The sequence below is a fragment of the Telmatherina bonti genome, assembly GCF_933228915.1.
Source record: "Telmatherina bonti genome assembly, chromosome: 14".
NCBI classification, from domain to species: domain Eukaryota; kingdom Metazoa; phylum Chordata; class Actinopteri; order Atheriniformes; family Telmatherinidae; genus Telmatherina; species Telmatherina bonti.
The window spans coordinates 8,274,509-8,292,993 of record NC_136612.1 but is presented as its reverse complement, the minus strand read 5'-3'; the positions used below and the strand labels follow the sequence as shown (position 1 = coordinate 8,292,993).

General features: G+C 45.6%; 1 protein-coding gene across 1 annotated transcript; it reads right to left on the bottom strand.

Annotated features, from left to right (window-relative positions):
- Window positions 1-6,447: 6,447 nt before the first annotated feature.
- On the bottom strand, window positions 6,448-12,705 carry LOC306765306 (monocarboxylate transporter 4-like; the record flags this gene model as incomplete). Its single annotated transcript, XM_079252721.1, has 5 exons — window positions 6,448-6,821; window positions 8,543-8,723; window positions 8,808-9,421; window positions 10,944-11,087; window positions 12,483-12,705. The coding sequence occupies 5 exons, from the start codon at window positions 12,703-12,705 to the stop codon at window positions 6,448-6,450; spliced, it is 1,536 nt and encodes a 511-aa protein (XP_079108847.1).
- Window positions 12,706-18,485: the final 5,780 nt, after the last annotated feature.

Genomic DNA, 18,485 nt, shown 5'->3' with positions numbered 1-18,485 from the left:
AAATTAAATAAAATAATTAATAATAAAAATTAATGAATAATTATTTTTTCATTAAATAAAAAAAAGATACATACAGTTGTGCTCATATGTATTCATCCCCTTTCATCAAAGAAAAGGCTGAATTTATAACAGTCACTCAAATAACTGGAGACTCATAAAAGGATCAATAACTAAAAATTTGCAAAAAATATAATGTAGTAATATAAGACACTGTTTTTTCATTTAATTGAGTAGAAGAAAGAAAAATTAAACAAACAAACAAATGTGTCCTGGACAAATTAGAGCACTTTTCTGTTGAACAGTGGGACAAAATACCTGTCAACAGGTGCAGAAGTCTGACTGAGAGGAACAGAAAACACCTGACTGGAGCGGAAACATTAAAGGATTGTTCAACTAAATATTAGTTTGAGTGATGTAATGTGTAATAAATCGTCTTATTTGTTTGATTTTTTAAAAAAAATATTTCTTTTGAACCAGAATTTGAAAAATAATGTAATGATTTTCATAAAAGTTTTATTTATTACTTTTGTCAATTTCATCTTATTTTACAGGCAGGTGTTTTTTCCTTCTTTAATGAAAGGGTATGAATAAATATGAGCACAACTGTAAATGTGTAACATAAAACAAAAAAAATTACAATATAATAAAAACTAAATAAGTAAATAAAATGTAATATTTTTAAGGATACCTTGACATTCACAGTGGTAAAGTAAAACAAGACCACAGAAAGTGTTTAATTATTATTAAAATATTTGTCTTTTACATAATACTAATACTAATAATAATGATGATAATAATAATAATAATAATAATAATAATAATAATAATAATAATAATAATAATAATAAATGTAAGAAGAAAAAAAACATTTTAAGTGGATAACTTTTTTATTTAATGGCACTTTTGTTTCATGATGGTGTTTTTTTTTTTGTTTTTTTTTTGTCCTTTGGTCGATGCGGAAAACCCACATATATATGAGGAAAACAAGCAAACTCCACACAGACATGACTGTGAAGTTCATTGATGACTCTAAATTGTCCCTAGGAGTGATTGTGAGCATGGATGGTTGTTTGTCTCTCTGTTATACACTACAAACCTGTCCAGGGACCCTGCCTCTCACCCAATGATTGCTGGCATGCTTAAATGCTGCATGCTTGACTCATGGTCACATGATAGCAAAAATGTAGAGTTGCTTAGAAACATAGCATGTCCCAACTTACCCAACTCAGTCCTGTTTCAGATATTTTCTTTTTCATGTATTCTACTCCCTTGTCTGCCTGACCTCAGCTTTACCACATGTACACTGTAATCCTCACACAACCCACAGGGATTCTAGCAGGGTAGAAAATAGTGAAATAGTGTTTATTCGTTATAAATTTTACCTCAGAATGAATGCAGGTGGATTATTTTACCATACTGACATGACAACCCGCTTTCCAGCTGAATAATAGACCTTAAACCACTTCAGCTGTTTTTGTTTGCTGGGTTACACCAAACATAAAGTCTTAGTCATTATTCTTCACTAGAGAAGTCAACCATCACCATGGTTACGGAAAGATCCATCACTCACCCAGCTGTTGTGTTGCTTTTTCCTGCCATGCTGTTCTGACTCCACACTGCCTGAGGACTGTCTGTAAAACATGATTAACATCCTGCTCCAGCAGATCCTGATTCCCAGCCTACTTTTCTCTTTGACAGAAATTATTTTATTTGTTTTAAATGAGCTTTGTTCCAGAGAAGACAGTGGTGTTTCTGGACCCTGTTCACACATGAATTCTTCTTTGCATGATGGAGCTTTAATCTGCATGTGTGGATTTCAGGGTGAACTGTGCTCACAGAGTGGTTTCTGGAAGTCCTCATGAGTCCATGCAGTGGTTTCCAGTAGAGAATCATGTCTGCTTTTACTGCAGATGATCACCAGCGTCCAGCCTTATCCCAGCATACAGAGATTCCTTCTGATTCAAATCAAAGTCAAATCAAACCAAAGATATTTTATTCATCCCCGAGAGGAAATTCAAAGTTCAAGCCAGCTCGTCCGTGGTTTGACAAACAGACACGTAACATTAATGACAAAAGAAGAATACAGAACCAAGCTGAACCTCGGCCACGCAGCCAGTTTATCACCAGCACCGCCTTGTAACAGATAAGAACAGAGATACATTAGGACCATGGCGGCTCGAGGGAAAAAAGGTCATGTAACTCCAGGCCGCACCACAAGATGATGCAGTCCAATGAGACAGAGAAGAAAAAATCTCCAAATCTTCTGTAATACACTGTAGATGGTGAGATCTTTAAAGTCTGAGGAACATTTTTCTGAATATTTAGACCCAATTTGTCTCAAATTTCCCATCAAATGGTAAATTGTATCAATTTCATCATCTGATGTTGTTTAGCTTGTACTGGGAATTAAAATATGGCCTGGTGAAATTCTGCTTTTTATAGAGAACAGTTTCAGAGAAAACTGTGTGGATAACTCAGATACAAATATATGTAGGTACATTTATTCTCCTTATTTTAAACAAATGTTAAAAACTAATTTAAAAAAAATAATGCAAGTTGTTAGACAACAGTAAAAGTCCTTTAATAGTCTATTTAAACACACAAGGGACAGACATTGCGAAACATTTCGGCAGCAAGAAAAATATAAAATCTCTTTAATAATGAGGGAAATTATGCTACTTGTAAGCCACATCGTAGACGATACTTTATTCCACAAATACTCTTGGTGACGTTTAGTATTGCACAGCTCTGAAAGCAAACAGTCACACAGACAAGCCTGACAACATCAACAGACAGCTTGTAACAGAGGCAGCACAAACTGCATGTGTGTACATCTAACAGGAATAAACCAGGATGGGACGGAAAATAATATAAAAATAATCACTGCTGATTCATGTAAATGCAGACAGAATAAACAGAAAATATTTAATGTTTTTTAAACAATTTGTTAAGAAAAAAAACCTTTTTATTCCAGATCTGCAACACATTTAATAAAAGACAAGATAGTTGCAGAGGCAGTTTGGGGCAGGTGTTGACATTAAAGAAATGTTTGTTGATGATTGTGATCAGTATTTGGTCCTAAAACAGCATCCATGAGAGGCTGATGGATGTAAAACCTGTAAAAACTGTCTAAAAAGACAGAAGACAGCAGAATGCAACTTAATGTAAAACTTCAAGGGCTGTAGGACATGGAGGTAGATCAGTCTCTGAGGATTTAAGACATTTAGCAGATTGACAGGAATTTATTTAAAAACAAAAAAAACTGGAAGAAACCCTGCTGAATATGTAGGAAATGTTTCAGTCCAGTTCTCTGGTCTTTCTGATGAACCTGCATCATCAGCTGACAGAACCACACCAGCCGGCATTACCATGGAAACCTCCATCCAGCTCTACAATCCAGAGTTACATTCACACACGTCACCTCCGACGTTACTGAAACCAGCTGCATGTAGACCTGGTCCAGATTCTCAGAGGTCCAGTTCTCTGGACTCAGACCATTACACACTGGAAACCAGCTGCATGTAGACCTGGTCCAGATTCTCGGAGGTCCAGTTCTCTGGATTCAGACCATTACACACTGGAAACCAGCTGCATGTAGACCTGGTCCAGATTCTCAGAGGTCCATTACTCTGGATTCAGACCATTACACACTGGAAACCAGCTGCATGTAGACCTGGTCCAGATTCTCAGAGGTCCAGTTCTCTGGACTCAGACCATTACACACTGGAAACCAGCTGCATGTAGACCTGGTCCAGATTCTCAGAGGTCCATTACTCTGGATTCAGACCATTACACACTGGAAACCAGCTGCATGTAGACCTGGTCCAGATTCTCAGAGGTCCATTACTCTGGATTCAGACCATTACACACTGGAAACCAGCTGCATGTAGACCTGGTCCAGATTCTCAGAGGTCCATTACTCTGGATTCAGACCATTACACACTGGAAACCAGCTGCATGTAGACCTGGTCCAGATTCTCAGAGGTCCAGTTCTCTGGACTCAGACCATTACACACTGGAAACCAGCTGCATGTAGACCTGGTCCAGATTCTCACAGGTCCAGTTCTCTGGACTCAGACCATTACACACTGGAAACCAGCTGCATGTAGACCTGGTCCAGATTCTCAGAGGTCCAGTTCTCTGGACTCAGACCATTACACACTGAAAACCAGCTGCATGTAGACCTGGTCCAGATTCTCGGAGGTCCAGTTCTCTGGACTCAGACCACTATACACTGGAAACTGGGACTGTGTTTAGACCAACGAACGCTCCAGATCTTTGTTGGAAGAATTAAAACACAGAACAAAAGAAGCATCCAGACTGTTGCTGACAAGTCCAAAAGCCTGGTTCTGTGATGACGCGGAGTTGGATCAGGGTTCTGTTATTATATGGAATCGGACCAGGATTCTGATGGCATGGTATCGGGCCAGGGTTCTGATAGCATGGAATCGGACCAGGGTTCTGATGGCATGGGTTCGGACCAAGGTTCTGATGGTATGGAATTAGGCCAGGGTTCTGATGGCATGAAATCGGACCAGGGTTCTGATGGCATGGGTTCGGACCAGAGTTCTGATGGCATGGAATTGGACCAGGGTTCTGATGGCATGGGTTCGGACCAGGGTTCTGATGGCATGGGTTCGGACCAGGGTTCTGATGGTATGGAATTAGGCCAGGGTTCTGATGGCATGGAATCGGACCAGGGTTCTGATGGCATGGGTTCGGACCAGAGTTCTGATGGCATGGAATTGGACCAGGGTTCTGATGGCATGGAATCGGACCAGGGTTCTGATAGCATGGAATCGAACCAGGGTTCTGATGGCATGGAATCGGACCAGGGTTCTGATAGCATGGAATCGAACCAGGGTTCTGATGGCATGGAATCGGACCAGGGTTCTGATAGCATGGAATCGAACCAGGGTTCTGATGGCATGGGTTCGGACCAGGGTTCTGATGGTATGGAATTAGGCCAGGGTTCTGATGGCATGGAATCGGACCAGGGTTCTGATGGCATGGGTTCGGACCAGAGTTCTGATGGCATGGAATTGGACCAGGGTTCTGATGGCATGGAATCGGACCAGGGTTCTGATAGCATGGAATCGAACCAGGGTTCTGATGGCATGGAATTGGACCAGGGTTCTGTGATGGTATGGAATTGGACCAGGGTTCTGATGGCATGGGTTCGGACCAGAGTTCTGATGGCATGGAATTGGACCAGGGTTCTGATGGCATGGAATCGGACCAGGGTTCTGATAGCATGGAATCGAACCAGGGTTCTGATGGCATGGAATTGGACCAGGGTTCTGTGATGGTATGGAATTGGACCAGGGTTCTGATGGCATGGAATCGGACCAGGGTTCTGATAGCATGGAATCGAACCAGGGTTCTGATGGCATGGGTTCGGACCAGGGTTCTGATGGTATGGAATGGGCTTTTGGAATGTGCTACAGGTCTGAGATGAAAACTGGATGAGTATAACAAACAAAGCTGATGAAACAGACATGAAACATCCTTTCTGCTGTCTGCAGCGTAAACAATGAAACGTTAGAACCACAGCATTTTCACGCCTGCAGCGTTTTCCGAATTCCTTCCGATTTAGGTCATAAACTTCACGGTAACGACTGATGAGGACAAACTGGACCAACTCAGGAGGGAATAAGAAAGCGACCAGAAGACCAGCAACAAGTCAAGTAGCAGCAAGACTGGAACTCCACACAGCAGATATCTAGATCGGTCCTCTAACTCCATCGAACCTCAAACACGGCAGCACGGACACTTCCTGCTTCTGTACAGCATGTAAAGAACAGAAAGTTGATGGTTCTCAGCTTGAACAGAGATGTTTGTAGGTACAGTGAGATGAAAGCTTGTCTGACTCTAAGAAAGAACAAGCTGCTTTTTAAAGGATAAAGCTGGAATGATCCTGCACTTGTCTTTTTGAAGATTACCATGAAGAGGTAACAATGCATTTATCTCCTATCTCATGTCTGAACACTGGCTTTTATTAAACATGACAACTTTGTTCTTTAAAAAACAGATAAAAGCTGTAATGTGTGTCAACTTTCTGTGCTGCTGATGGTCTGGTAAAAGTTTAGTTTTGGAATTTTCCTCATTTGACTCTCTATCTGTCCCAACTAAAAGGGTTTTCATGTGATTGGCTGACAAAAATACACCCATACAGGATCCTGACAACATTATCCTTTAATTGTATTTGCTGGTGGCTACATCCAGGAGCAGAAACCTCTGATAGAAACACATGGCAGTGCTGTAACTGAGTCCTTCTGTCCCTCTATCATTAGTCTCGAGCACACAGGCTAAACTTAATATTTCACATGGCAGTAGCATCACTTTCTGCCCCACACACGATGGACACAAACATCTGAACAGCACACTGAATAAGGGGTGTGTGTGGGGTCATCGAACCATCTGGTTAGTAGAATCCTCCGCCTCAACTCACAGACATGTTTCAGGACTTGGAGCCATGCTGCCATTTTGTTGTGGTTCTTTCAAGAATCTCTCCACCTCCTCTGAGTCCACATCTAAACTCTTTGGCCTGATGTCATCTTCCTCCTTCCTGTCTCTGTCCTCCTTCTCTTGCTCCTCTCTGGCTCCCTTCTCTATCTCATCGCTCCCCTCGGCACCTCTGCTGCACACCCTGGTGAAGGATTCATCCGTCACTTTGATGCTCTCAGGTGTAGCCGGCTCAGATGGCTTCTTTTTGATAAACAGGAAGTTGCAAGTAGCCAAAACCACAGCTGAGAGCACGACCTCACTTCCTGCCAGCAGGAACACGTACATGTAGTTCTTGGTGGCGTCGAGTAGCCGGCCTGTGGCAAAGGTAAACAGATATGTGAGAAAACAGATGTCAGTGCAGTTTACATTCAAAGCTTCCACTGATAAAATAAACCACACTTTGGAGTCGGCTGCTTAAGGGGAAGTTGGCTGTGGATGTTCAGAAGGTCCAGAACATGCACCGATACCTTAAATTTGGTTTCCTCCAAATTCACATGGTAGCTATACATCTACTTATGGAGTTCCCCAAGGGTCCATGTTATGCTACTTATAGTTCAGCATCAACATACTGTCACTCAGAAACAAACCAAATATCTGGTCATTAAAGCTGGGGCAAGAAGTGAAAGTGGCGCCCTGTCTTGGCTCCTCCCCCTCTGGTTTTGCTCCTTGCGTGATCCGAGGCTTTTTTCTTACCTCCGCCAAGGAGGTTATGTTTCTACCGGTGTTCATCTGCTTGTGTTCAAGAAAATTCAAAAAGTTATGGATGGATTTTAATTAAATTTTTGCAAGTTGTTGGAAATGTGAAAAGGAAGAACAGGTATAGATTTGTTTGGATGCAGGAACTTTTTAGACGCTGTGGCGGAGGTTTGAGCTCTCCAAGTGCTTTTCTACTTTGCAGCTTTTTCCACCAAAGATTTTCTCTTTCTCAGCTGTTTAGCAGGAGGAGGCAAATAAACCGAGCTGGGTCGGGAAATCTTTCCTGCATTTTCTCAGCCGAGAAGAAGCTTATGAAATATATGAAATGAACAACTTAAATTCCGCCCGAACGTTTTGATTAGTCAGAGTTTTTACAGATTTACAGTAAACTGAGGGCTCTAACTATATTTCTTATTGTTCATGATTACAGAATGTATAGACTACTATCAGGACGAGGAACCACTTCATCCAGAGTGAAAAAAAAAGTCTCTGAGCAACATTACCTACTATAGCTTTAATATGCTGACGACACTCAGCTCTACGTTACTGTCTCACCAGGAGACCCTGGTCCCAGACAAATCTTTAGTTCGTGTCCTGGTCAATTTGGATTTTCCTGTTAGTTATATGGTTTCCCTATGTTTATTCTTCTGAGAGGCGTGGGGGTTTGTTTCCTCATGTCGGTTTATTTTCTCGCCATATCATAATCTGGGAGAAATCCGGGAAAATAACAAAGCAGGAAAGACGGGTAAAAATCGGGAGTTTCCCGACCAAAACAGTTGAGTTAACAGGTGTGCTTGAATGTTCAAGAAGTTTCTTCTACTAAATAAAGAAAAATCTGAAATTATTGTATTTTGAAGCAAAGGTTCAGTTTCAATCAGAGATATTTCAACTCAATCCAGAAATCTTAGAGTCATTTTGGACTTTTTAACAGCTAGCATAAAAGCAGGACCCAGATCAGCCATTAACCATCTGAAGAATATATCTAAAATAAGAGTACTGATGGCCCAGCATGATGGAGAAATTCTTCACCATCTGTTTTCATTGGTTTTGACTGCTGTAATGGAGTTTTAACAGGTCTAAGTAAAAAAAAAAAAAAAAGGCTAAAAACAACTGCAACTAATCCAGAAAGCTGCTACTTGTGTCCTCACAAACACCAGGAAATCTTCCAAATCTTTACACTGTTTGTGGTTCTGGTCCAGAATACAAGTCTGATCTGTTGACTCATATAAGCCACCAAGACTTCTAGATCTTCTGGGTCAAGGTTGCTTTCCTAAAATCTGGAACAAACAAGTGGAAAATCTGATCCAAACCTTGGTTCTAGTAAAGTGGGTTTAGTTACCTGCACCTGGTGGTCCCACCAGCACTGCGACGGCTTCCATGAGCAGGACCAGGCCAATGGCACTGGAGAATTTCTCAGTGCCAACTATTGCCATCAGAACCTCAAACTGCAGTGCTCCCACCATCCCGTAGGAGATGCCAAAGAAGATGCAGAACACCACCAGGGAAGCGTAGTCATTGGCCTGAAGATAAGTTAGACGCAGTGAAGGCAGAGAATCAAACCAAATTTCTTCTTTCCAGGTCATACTTTACAAACCTTCACCCACCTGTGAACCAATTAGGTCTGTGACTCCATTGAATATCATGGCAAAGCTGAACAGGTAGACACAACGGGGCCGAACCCATTTCAGTCCAGCAATCACGCCACAGGTGGGCCTCGCAAAGATGTCAATGAAACCCAGGATGGTGAGCAGCAGGGCAGACTTGGTATCTTCATTTCCCAGCTCCTTGGCATAGTTCACCACAAAAACCGGTGGCACAAAGAGGCCCAGAACCATGATGGACGCAGCCACCGTGTAGATGACGAAGCCACAGTCTTTGAACACAGAGACGTCCAGCAGTTTGGGTTTGGCTCTCTTCTTCTCTCCATCTGTTTCCTGATCATCGTCCTGTCCCTGGCTCTTGGATTTCAGGGTATTGGGACCTACGAGAGGCTTCATGAGGGCTGCACACACACAGCAGTTTAGAAGAATACCACCAAGGATGAGGAAGCCACCCCTCCACCCATACTGGTACTGAAGGACCTGGCCCAGTGGAGACAGGCAGCATAAGGCCACAGGACTTCCGGCAGCAGAGAGGCCGTTGGCCAGCGGACGCTTCTCACTGAAGTACCGGTTCAGCATGATCAGAGATGGCTGGAAGTTCAGGGCTAATCCCAAACCTGCAACGGAGAACAAAGATTCTTTTAACTTCTCCTTCAGGGTCACAAGCAACTCCAACCGCAGCAGATGCTTCAGCTTTGTGCAAAAAGGGTTGAGAACAAAGGGTCAAAACTGGCCCAGTGTGGGATTAAAATCTACTTTAATATTTAAAGTGATGTCTAAATGTGGTCTATTGAACCTGTTTTTAAACGTTTTTACTATGAAGTGATGAAATAGTGTGTCAAGTATGATACACGTCGTTAAAGGGTTAAATAGGGAAAACATGCGTTTTAGCTCAAACTGTAGCTGCCTCTTCCTCAGCTTCTTATGTTAATGAATCTCAAAAGTTCCAAAGAGAAAAGTATGAACATGGAGCACAAACAGCGTCAAACATGACATTTTCATGGTTAGAAGTAGCAATTCGGTTCTGTTGGACTGTAACACACAGCAGAACCACCATTAGAACCAGCAGCAGTGTGGGAGGCTACCAGGACTGTTTTTACCTCCGCCAAGGATGTTTTGTTTTCGTAAGAGTTTGTTTGTTTGTCTGTTAGCAACATTACTCAAAAAACTTTGGGATATGTTGGGGGTGTCACGAGGAACAAATGATTAAATTTTGGTGGTGATCCGGAAGAGATCCTGGATTCTGGATTAAATAAAAAGTACAAAGCAGACACCACACCACTGACGACCACGTCAGCGTATGCAGTGGGTGTGTGCGTAATGCGCTAAGTTTGGCTCTGATTGGCCGATTGGTATGACCGACCCCTCTTTCTAATCGTGCGATACGGTAGAAACATGCTGATGTCATCATGTTTACATAAATGCGACCAATCGGCGCCGACAAAGCAGAAAATGTTTGGGACGCTGAATGACTGACACCTGTTGTCGTCCAATCAAACTGATGTTACCGGGCAGAAAACTGTGCTTTTGTCCCGGATGTATGCTCTCAGTAGAGGTGCTGTTTGTTCGTTTCCATGCCGCTGGGTGGACACAAGGGTCCAATGTTTTTGTTTACGTATTTCTGTGGACTTTGTACTTGGTTTTTTTAACTTCTTTTTTTACTTCTGCCAAGGAGGTTAGGTTTTCCCCGGAGTTTGTTTGTTTGTTTGGTTGTCTGTTAGCAACATTACTTAAAATGTTATGGATGGATTTTGATGAAATTTTCAGGATATGTTGGGGGTCTAACAAGGAACAAATGGTTACATTTTGGTGGAGATCCGGAAGAGATCCTGGATCACTTTGAAGTTATGTTGAGTATGCTTGGCGGAGGTTTTTCTAGTTTACTGTTTTTACTGACATGGTGTATATTGTTGAGTTGCTATAATAAATCTCCTCTGAGTTCATGCGTTGACCGGCGACATGTACACAGTCTACCAGCCTCTCGCATGCTGATTGCTGGGATAGATTCCAGCCCCCTGCGACCTGAACTGGATCGAATAATTGGTTTATTTAACGAATAGACAAACCATTTCATCAAGAAAGAAAAGTATGTGCGTGCTGTTTAGGCTGATGATCTGCAGGAACAGTTGGCATCCAAACCTGTGATGACTCCGGTTGTAAGGTAGATGTGGATGATGCTGGTGGAGAAGGAAGCCAGGATCATTCCCAGAGAGGCAAACAGGCCTCCCACCATCATGACCGGCCGGCAGCCGAAGCGGTTCACCAGCACGCTGCATATCGGACCTGGACAAAATCAAACATGTTCAGGTTGTCTGTGTCTCACTGGAAGAAGGTTAGTTTTATAAAAATGCAGTCGCCCTTCAAACTGACGGACATGTTGTTCGCAGGCAACAGCACCAACATCTGAGATATCTGATGGAGAGGTGGAGGTTCTCGTTACCACTTTTGCCTCTGAGCTTACTTTCTTTCCTCACATTAAAGATGAACAGAAGTAGGTTTTATCATCTTGCGATCAGCCGGAGTTTCTCTGTCAGGCTGGCTCAGAGGGGCTGATGCTTTAAGCTCTTGTCATTTGGACGACTGTAAGACCCTACTCTCTGTTATTCCCAAAAAGACATCTCCAACCTGCAATTACCTCAAAACTCAGCTGCACATGTGCTGACAAGGCCCAGAGGTTGTAAGATCACTGCATTTGCTCCCTTCAGGGTCCATTTTAAGGGTCTTTTATTCCTTTTTAAACATCCTAACAGTCTTGGGATCTTATTTATCCGACCTGCTTTTGTCATATTAACCCTCACGGACCCTGAAGTCCTCTAGCAGTGGTCTTTTAATCACCCCAAAACCCACGAGGAGACTGCTTTCGGCCATTATGACTCCCATGTGGAACAGCCTGCCAGTTACCATAACGACCACAGCTCCTCTGGTCCCACTTTTTTATTCTGGTTTGCTACAGAATTTATTTTCTCTTTCATTCTTTTATTTTACTATTCTTATCATTTAATTCTGTAAATGTTTTTATATGATCTTTTATCTATTTATTTTTTGATTTATCTATTTATTTATTTAACTATTTATTTACTTATTAATTTATCTATTTATTATTATTCTGTGTATTTTATTATTATTCAATCTTCAAATTTTGATCTTTAAATCCCAAATTTTAATATATTTTATCATTATTGTATCTATTGTTTGATTTTGTCGTGTCTCACTGTCTTTCCAGTGGTTCCTCGTCGAGGCCCTCCATACTGGGAGTTGTGTCTGGTCTGCCCACAGGAACGTTCTCCTGGGGATCCCCTAGTCTGGGGGACTGGGGGGCTCTGCACCATGTGTGGAGTCTGTCCTGGCTTATCCAGGTTGAAGTGGTCTCTGGTGGCGCTATGACGCCTCTCAGCGTGGTTTGCGCTTTTGTTGTATGAAAAGTGCCATATAAATAAAGATTGGTTTGAATTATGGTTACAGGGTTCTTTACATGTAAAAAAAATGTCAAATCAAAACTTAAATAAAAAAGATTGATTTAATTTAGTGTCCAGGAGAGCAGAAAGCAGCATGTTGTCTGATGCAGTAATTTGTTCAAACATGGTTAATCAAACCAAACATTGTTTATCAGTGTTTATTATAGGCTGCGATATATCACACCGCTCCATGTGTGTGTTCTGCAAACAAGCAGCAGCCTACCGGAGCCATAAAGCATGGCCAGCAGGATAGACGAGATCCAGGCAGTGTCGCTGTATCCAACACCAAACTCCCTGATCAGCTCCTTGAAGAAGACGCTGACAGCTTTAGGGAAAGCGTAGGAGAAGCCGGTGATGACGAAACAACCAGCCAGCACAGCCCAGCCCCAACCTCCATCTGGAGCCTTCACACCTTCTGCACCCACGTCCACCGCCACGCCTCCCATGCTGCTTTATGGCTTCACCTTAATGGGGGCAGCGAGACAAACTGGGAGGAAAAAACAAAGACAAGTCAATAAAATGAGTTTCCCTGTGAATCAGGGGTGTCAAACGTACAGGCTAGGGGTCAGAATCGGCCCACCAGAGGGTCCAATCTGCCCCACAGGATGAAGTTTAAACGTGAAAATAACACAAAACGATAGTATTGTAATGAACCTATGGTTTTATATATCTCGTATATAAGTTAAATGACTGAAGCATGTTAACATGTGTATGAAGTAAAATTATTTAAACTTCAGGTTATTAATCTTTTCAAATAGGATAGATCATTGAATATAAAAATATTGATAAAACATAGCAAAACATTATTTCTAGGTAACTGCTGTTATTTTACTGGTCCGATCCACCGGAGAAAATTTTTCCAGATGTGGAACCTGGACTAGGATCAAGGTTGGATTATCCAGTGGGCATTATGGGCACAGGCCCAGGGGTCCACACCCACTCAGGGCCCGTTTGGGGTCCATGTGGGGCCCATGTAGATCAAACACCAGCAGTTTGAACCCATCCATCCATCCATCTTCTGCCGCTTATCCGGGGTCGGGTCGCGGGGGCAGCAGCCTAAGCAGGGAAGCCCAGACTTCCCTCTCCCCAGCCACATTTGCCAATTCTGCGGGGGGGATCCCGAGGCGTTCCCAGGCCAGCCGAGAGATATAATCCCTCCAGCGTGTCCTGGGTCTTCCCCGGGGTCTCCTCCCAGAGGGACGTGCCTGGAACACCTCACCAGGGAGGCGTCCAGGAGGCATCCTGACCAGATGCCCGAGCCACCTCAACTGGTTCCTCTCGATGCGAAGGAGCAGCGGCTCTACTCTGAGCCCCTCCCAGATGACTGAGCTCCTCACCCTATCTCTAAGGGAGAGCCCGGCCACCCTGCGGAGGAAACTCATTTCAGCCGCCTGTATACAAGATCTCGTTCTTTCGGTCACGACCCACAGCTCATGATCATAGGTGAGGGTAGGAACGTAGATCGACTGATAAATCGAGAGCTTCGCCTTCTGGCTCAGCTCCTTCTTCACCACGACAGACCGGCGCAGAGCCCGCATTACTGCAGACGCCGCACCGATCCGTCTGTCGATCTCACGCTCCATCCTTCCCTCACTCGTGAACAAGACCCCGAGATATTTAAACTCCTCCACTTGAGGCAGGACCTGACTCCCGACCCGGAGAGGGCAATCCACCCTATTCCGGCTGAGGACCATGGTCTCAGGAGGTGCTGATTCTCATCCCAGCCGCTTCACACTCGGCCGCGAATCGCTCAAGCGAGAGCTGGAGATCACGGCCAGATGAAGCCAACAGGACCACGTCATCCGCAAAAAGCAGGGACCCAATCCTGAGGCCACCAAGTCGGATCCCCTCAACCCCTCGGCTGCGCCTAGAAATTCTGTCCATATAAGTTATGAACAGAATCGGTGATAAAGGGCAGCCTTGGCGGAGTCCAACCCTCACCGGAAACCAATCCGACTTACTACCGGCAATGCGGACCAAGCTCTGACACCTGTCGTACAGGGACTGGACAGCTCGTACAAGGGGGTCCGGTACCCCATACTCCCGGAGTACCCCCCACAGGAGCCCCCGGGGGACACGGTCGAATGCCTTCTCCAGGTCCACAAAGCACATGTAGACTGGTTGGGCAAACTCCCATGCCCCCTCCAGGACCCCAGAGAGGGTATAGAGCTGGTCCACTGTTCCGCGACCAGGACGAAAACCACACTGCTCCTCCTCAATCCGGGATTCGACTATCCGGCGGACCCTCCTCTCCAGGACCCCTGAATAGACCTTACCAGGGAGGCTGAGGAGTGTGATTCTCCTGTAATTGGAACACACCCTCCGGTCCCCCTTCTTAAAAAGGGGGACCACCACCCCAGTCTGCCAATCCAGCGGTACTGCCCCTGATGTCCACGCGATGCTGCAGAGGCGTGTCAGCCAGGACAGCCCCATAGCATCCAGAGCCTTAAGGAACTCCGGGCGGATCTCATCCACCCCCGGGGCCTTGTCACCAAGGAACTTTTTGACCACCTCAGCGACTTCAGCCCCAGAGATAGGAGAGTCCACCCCTGAGTCCACCAGCTCTGCTCCCTCATGGGAAGACATGTTGGTAGGATTGAGGAGGTCTTCGAAGTATTCCCTCCACCGACCCACAACGTCCCGAGTTGAGGTCAGCAGCTCCCCATCTCCACTGTACACAGTATTGATGGAGCACTGCTTCCCCCCCCTGAGCCGCCGGATGGTGGACCAGAATCTCCTCGAAGCCGTCCGGAAGTCTTTCTCCATGGCCTCGCCGAACTCCTCCCATGCCCGAGTTTTTGCCTCGACAACAGTCGAAGCCGCATGCTGCTTAGCCCGCCGGTACCCATCAGCTGCCTCCAGAGTCCCACAGGCCAAGAAGGCCCGATAGGACTCCTTCTTCAGCTTGACGGCATCCCTCACTGCTGGTGTCCACCAACGAGTCCTGGGATTACCGCCACAACAGGCACCAACGACCTTGCAGCCACCGCTCCGGCTGGCTGCCTCAGCAATAGAGGCACGGAACACAGCCCATTCGGACTCAATGTCCCCCGCCTCACCCGGGACATGTTCGAAGCTCTGCTGAAGGTGGGAGTTGAAGCTCGCTCTGACAGGGGACTCAGCCAGACGTTCCCAGCAGACCCTCACAACACGTTTGGGCCTGCCAGCTCTGACCGGCTTCCTCCCCCACCATCTGAGCCAACTCACCACCAGGTGGTGATCAGTTGACAGCTCCGCCCCCCTCTTCACCCGAGTGTCCAAGGCATGTGGCCGCAGGTCCGACGATACGACTACAAAGTCGATCATTGAACTGCGGCCCAGGGAATCCTGATGCCAGGTGTACATATGGACACTCTTATGCTGGAACATGGTGTTCGTTATAGACAATCCATGACGAGCACAGAAGCCCAATAACAAAACACCATTTGGGTTCAGAGGGGGGGGACCATGCCTCCCAATCACTCCCCTCCAGGTCTCACTGTCATTGCCCAGCATTGAAGTCCCCCAGCAGAACAATGGAGTCCCCAGAAGGAGCACCCTCCAGCACTCCCTCCAAGGACCCCAGAAAGGGTGGGTACTCTGAACTGCTGTTCGGTGCATAAGCACAGACAACAGTCAGGACCCGTCCCCCCACCCGGAGGCGGAGGGAAACTACCCTTTCATCCACCGGGGTAAACCCCAACGTGCAGGCACCAAGCTGGGGGCTGATGAGAATGCCCACACCTGCTCGGCGCCTCTCACCATGAGCAACTCCAGAGTGGAAGAAGGTCCAGCCCCTCTCGAGGGTACTGGTTCCAGAGCCCAAGCCATGCGTCGAGGTGAGTCCAACTATATCTAGTCGGAACCGCCCAACCTCGCGCACAAGCTCAGGCTCCTTCCCCACCAGAGAGGTGACGTTCCACGTCCCTAGAGCCAGCTTCTGCAGCCGGGGATCGGACCGCCAGGGTCCCCGCCCCTTGCTGCCGCCCAGCTCACATTGCACCCGACCCCTACGGCTCCTCCCGCAGATGGTGAGCCCACGGGAGGTGGGGCCCATGTAACCCTTTCGGGCTGAGCCCGACCAGGCCCCATGGGCGAAGGCCCGGCCACCAGACGCTCGCTCTCGTACCCCGCCTCCAGGCCTGGCTCCAGAGGGGGGTCACGGTAACCCGCGTCCGGGCAAGGGAACATTCATGCCCAGGTTGGTCGTCATCATAGGGGTCTATGAGCCGTGCTTGGTCTGGTCCCTCCCCTAGACACCTGTTTGCCATAGGTGACCCTACTAGGGGCATAAAGCCCCCGACAACATAGCTGCTAGGATCTTCGGGACGCACAAACCCCTCCACCACGATAAGGTGACGGCTCAGGGAGAGGGCAGTTTGAACATGAAACAAAATATACATAAAAGCCAGATAGTTACACCACAGTGTCTAGTGTATTGCTACTGGTACCATTGACAGAGATGTTAGAAATGTTGTGTCACAGTGTATCATTCCCACTTTTCACAATGTTCCGGTGGGGAAGGGGGCCCCTGGAACACTCTGGGCCCAGGATGAGTTTGACCTTCCTATAAATACAGTCCACACCCACTTATATTCACTACGTTTCCACTGAGGAGATAAATGTGGCCTTTAACACTGTTGTTTAGTATGTTTTCAACCGCAGGAATCTACAGCTCCATCTGACGCAGAAACACCCTCTACTCATGCTGCCTTCTGCATTATAAGCCCATGTGTGCTGATTTAAGCATTTCTGATACATGTAAAGCTCAAGGTTTGTAGAAAAGACTGTGACAGAGGCCAGGAGGTTCATACTGTTCCCTCTACAAGCTTTACAAACACGATATCAAACCAGCGTCCTGCTCTCTGCACTGGTTACCTGGCTGAGCAGGAATGGAGGAGCTTTAGGAGCAATCATCCATTCAATTGCCAAGAAAACCATGGTGATGAGTCAAGTGAAGCATGGAAAGAGCAGCGTTTGGTTGAAATTTCAACTAAAAACTTTTAATTCTTCTTATGTAATTTGTGATTTTACTGTGATTTTGCTAATTGTGTTGACTTTTATGCCTTTTTACACCATCTGTAATGTTTTTAATGTAAAGCACTTTGTCACAATTGTCACATACATGAAAGGTGCTGTACAAATAAACTTGCCTTACCTAAAATACTTTGAATTTACAGGGAAAAGATTTTGATGAGTTTGAAATGATCAATCTGAAACAATATGTCTTGTTACTGCTTTTTATTTTCACACACCAACTCTAATCTCTCTGGTTTTGATAAAGTAGGGTTGCTTTAGCAAAAGTTAACTCGTGTGTTAGACACCAAACCAACCTTCATCAAACCAACAGTATCCACACAGTGGGTATGAGTACAAACACATAAAATTGTCCAGTAAAACAGAGAGGAGCTGCTTATCCCCTTTATAACAAGTTCCAATGTTGTTTGAACATAAACTCTCCATCCACTTCACCAGCTCCACCAACACAAATATCTAATCACCCAATCACATTGAAGCAACTCAGCCTATTTAGTCATGTAGACCTGATGGAGCCAGGTAAATTAAGTTTAGAGCCAAGACTGGAGAAATGTTCTGGTCTGATGAGTCTCTCCCTTTCAGCTCCACATTCAGATGTTTGGATAAGAATTAGGTGGAATCATCATGAAAACATGGATCCATCCTGACTTGGGTCAGAATAAAGGCACAATGGTGAGTTCACTGTACGCCAACGGCCTCCACAGTCACCAGATCTCAGTTCAGCACAGCAGCTTTGGGATGTGGTGGAACGGGAGATTGTCATGGCGTCTCCAGACTCTGTCACGTCTGTCATGTGCTCAGTGTGAACCTGCTTCCATCTGTGAAGTATTCAGGGCTCCAGTGGTGAATTTGCCAATCTTGGTGTTCTCTGGCAAATGCCAAACGTCCTGCACGGTGTTGGGTTGTAAGCACAACCCCCATCGGGCCCTCATGGAGTCTGTTTCTGATTGTTTGAGCAGACACATGCACATTTGTGGCCTGCTGGAGCTCATTTAGCAGGGCTCTGGTAGTGCTCCTCCTTGCACAAAGAAGGAGGTAGCGGTCCTGCTGCTGGGTTGTTGCCCTCCCACAGCCTCCTCCACATCTCCTGATGGCCTTCTCCACATCTCCACATCTCCTGAGCTGCACTACCTCCGTCTCATGCTACCACTAGAGTGAAAGCACCGCCAGCATTCAGACCAAAACATCAGCCAGAAAGCACCGGAACTGA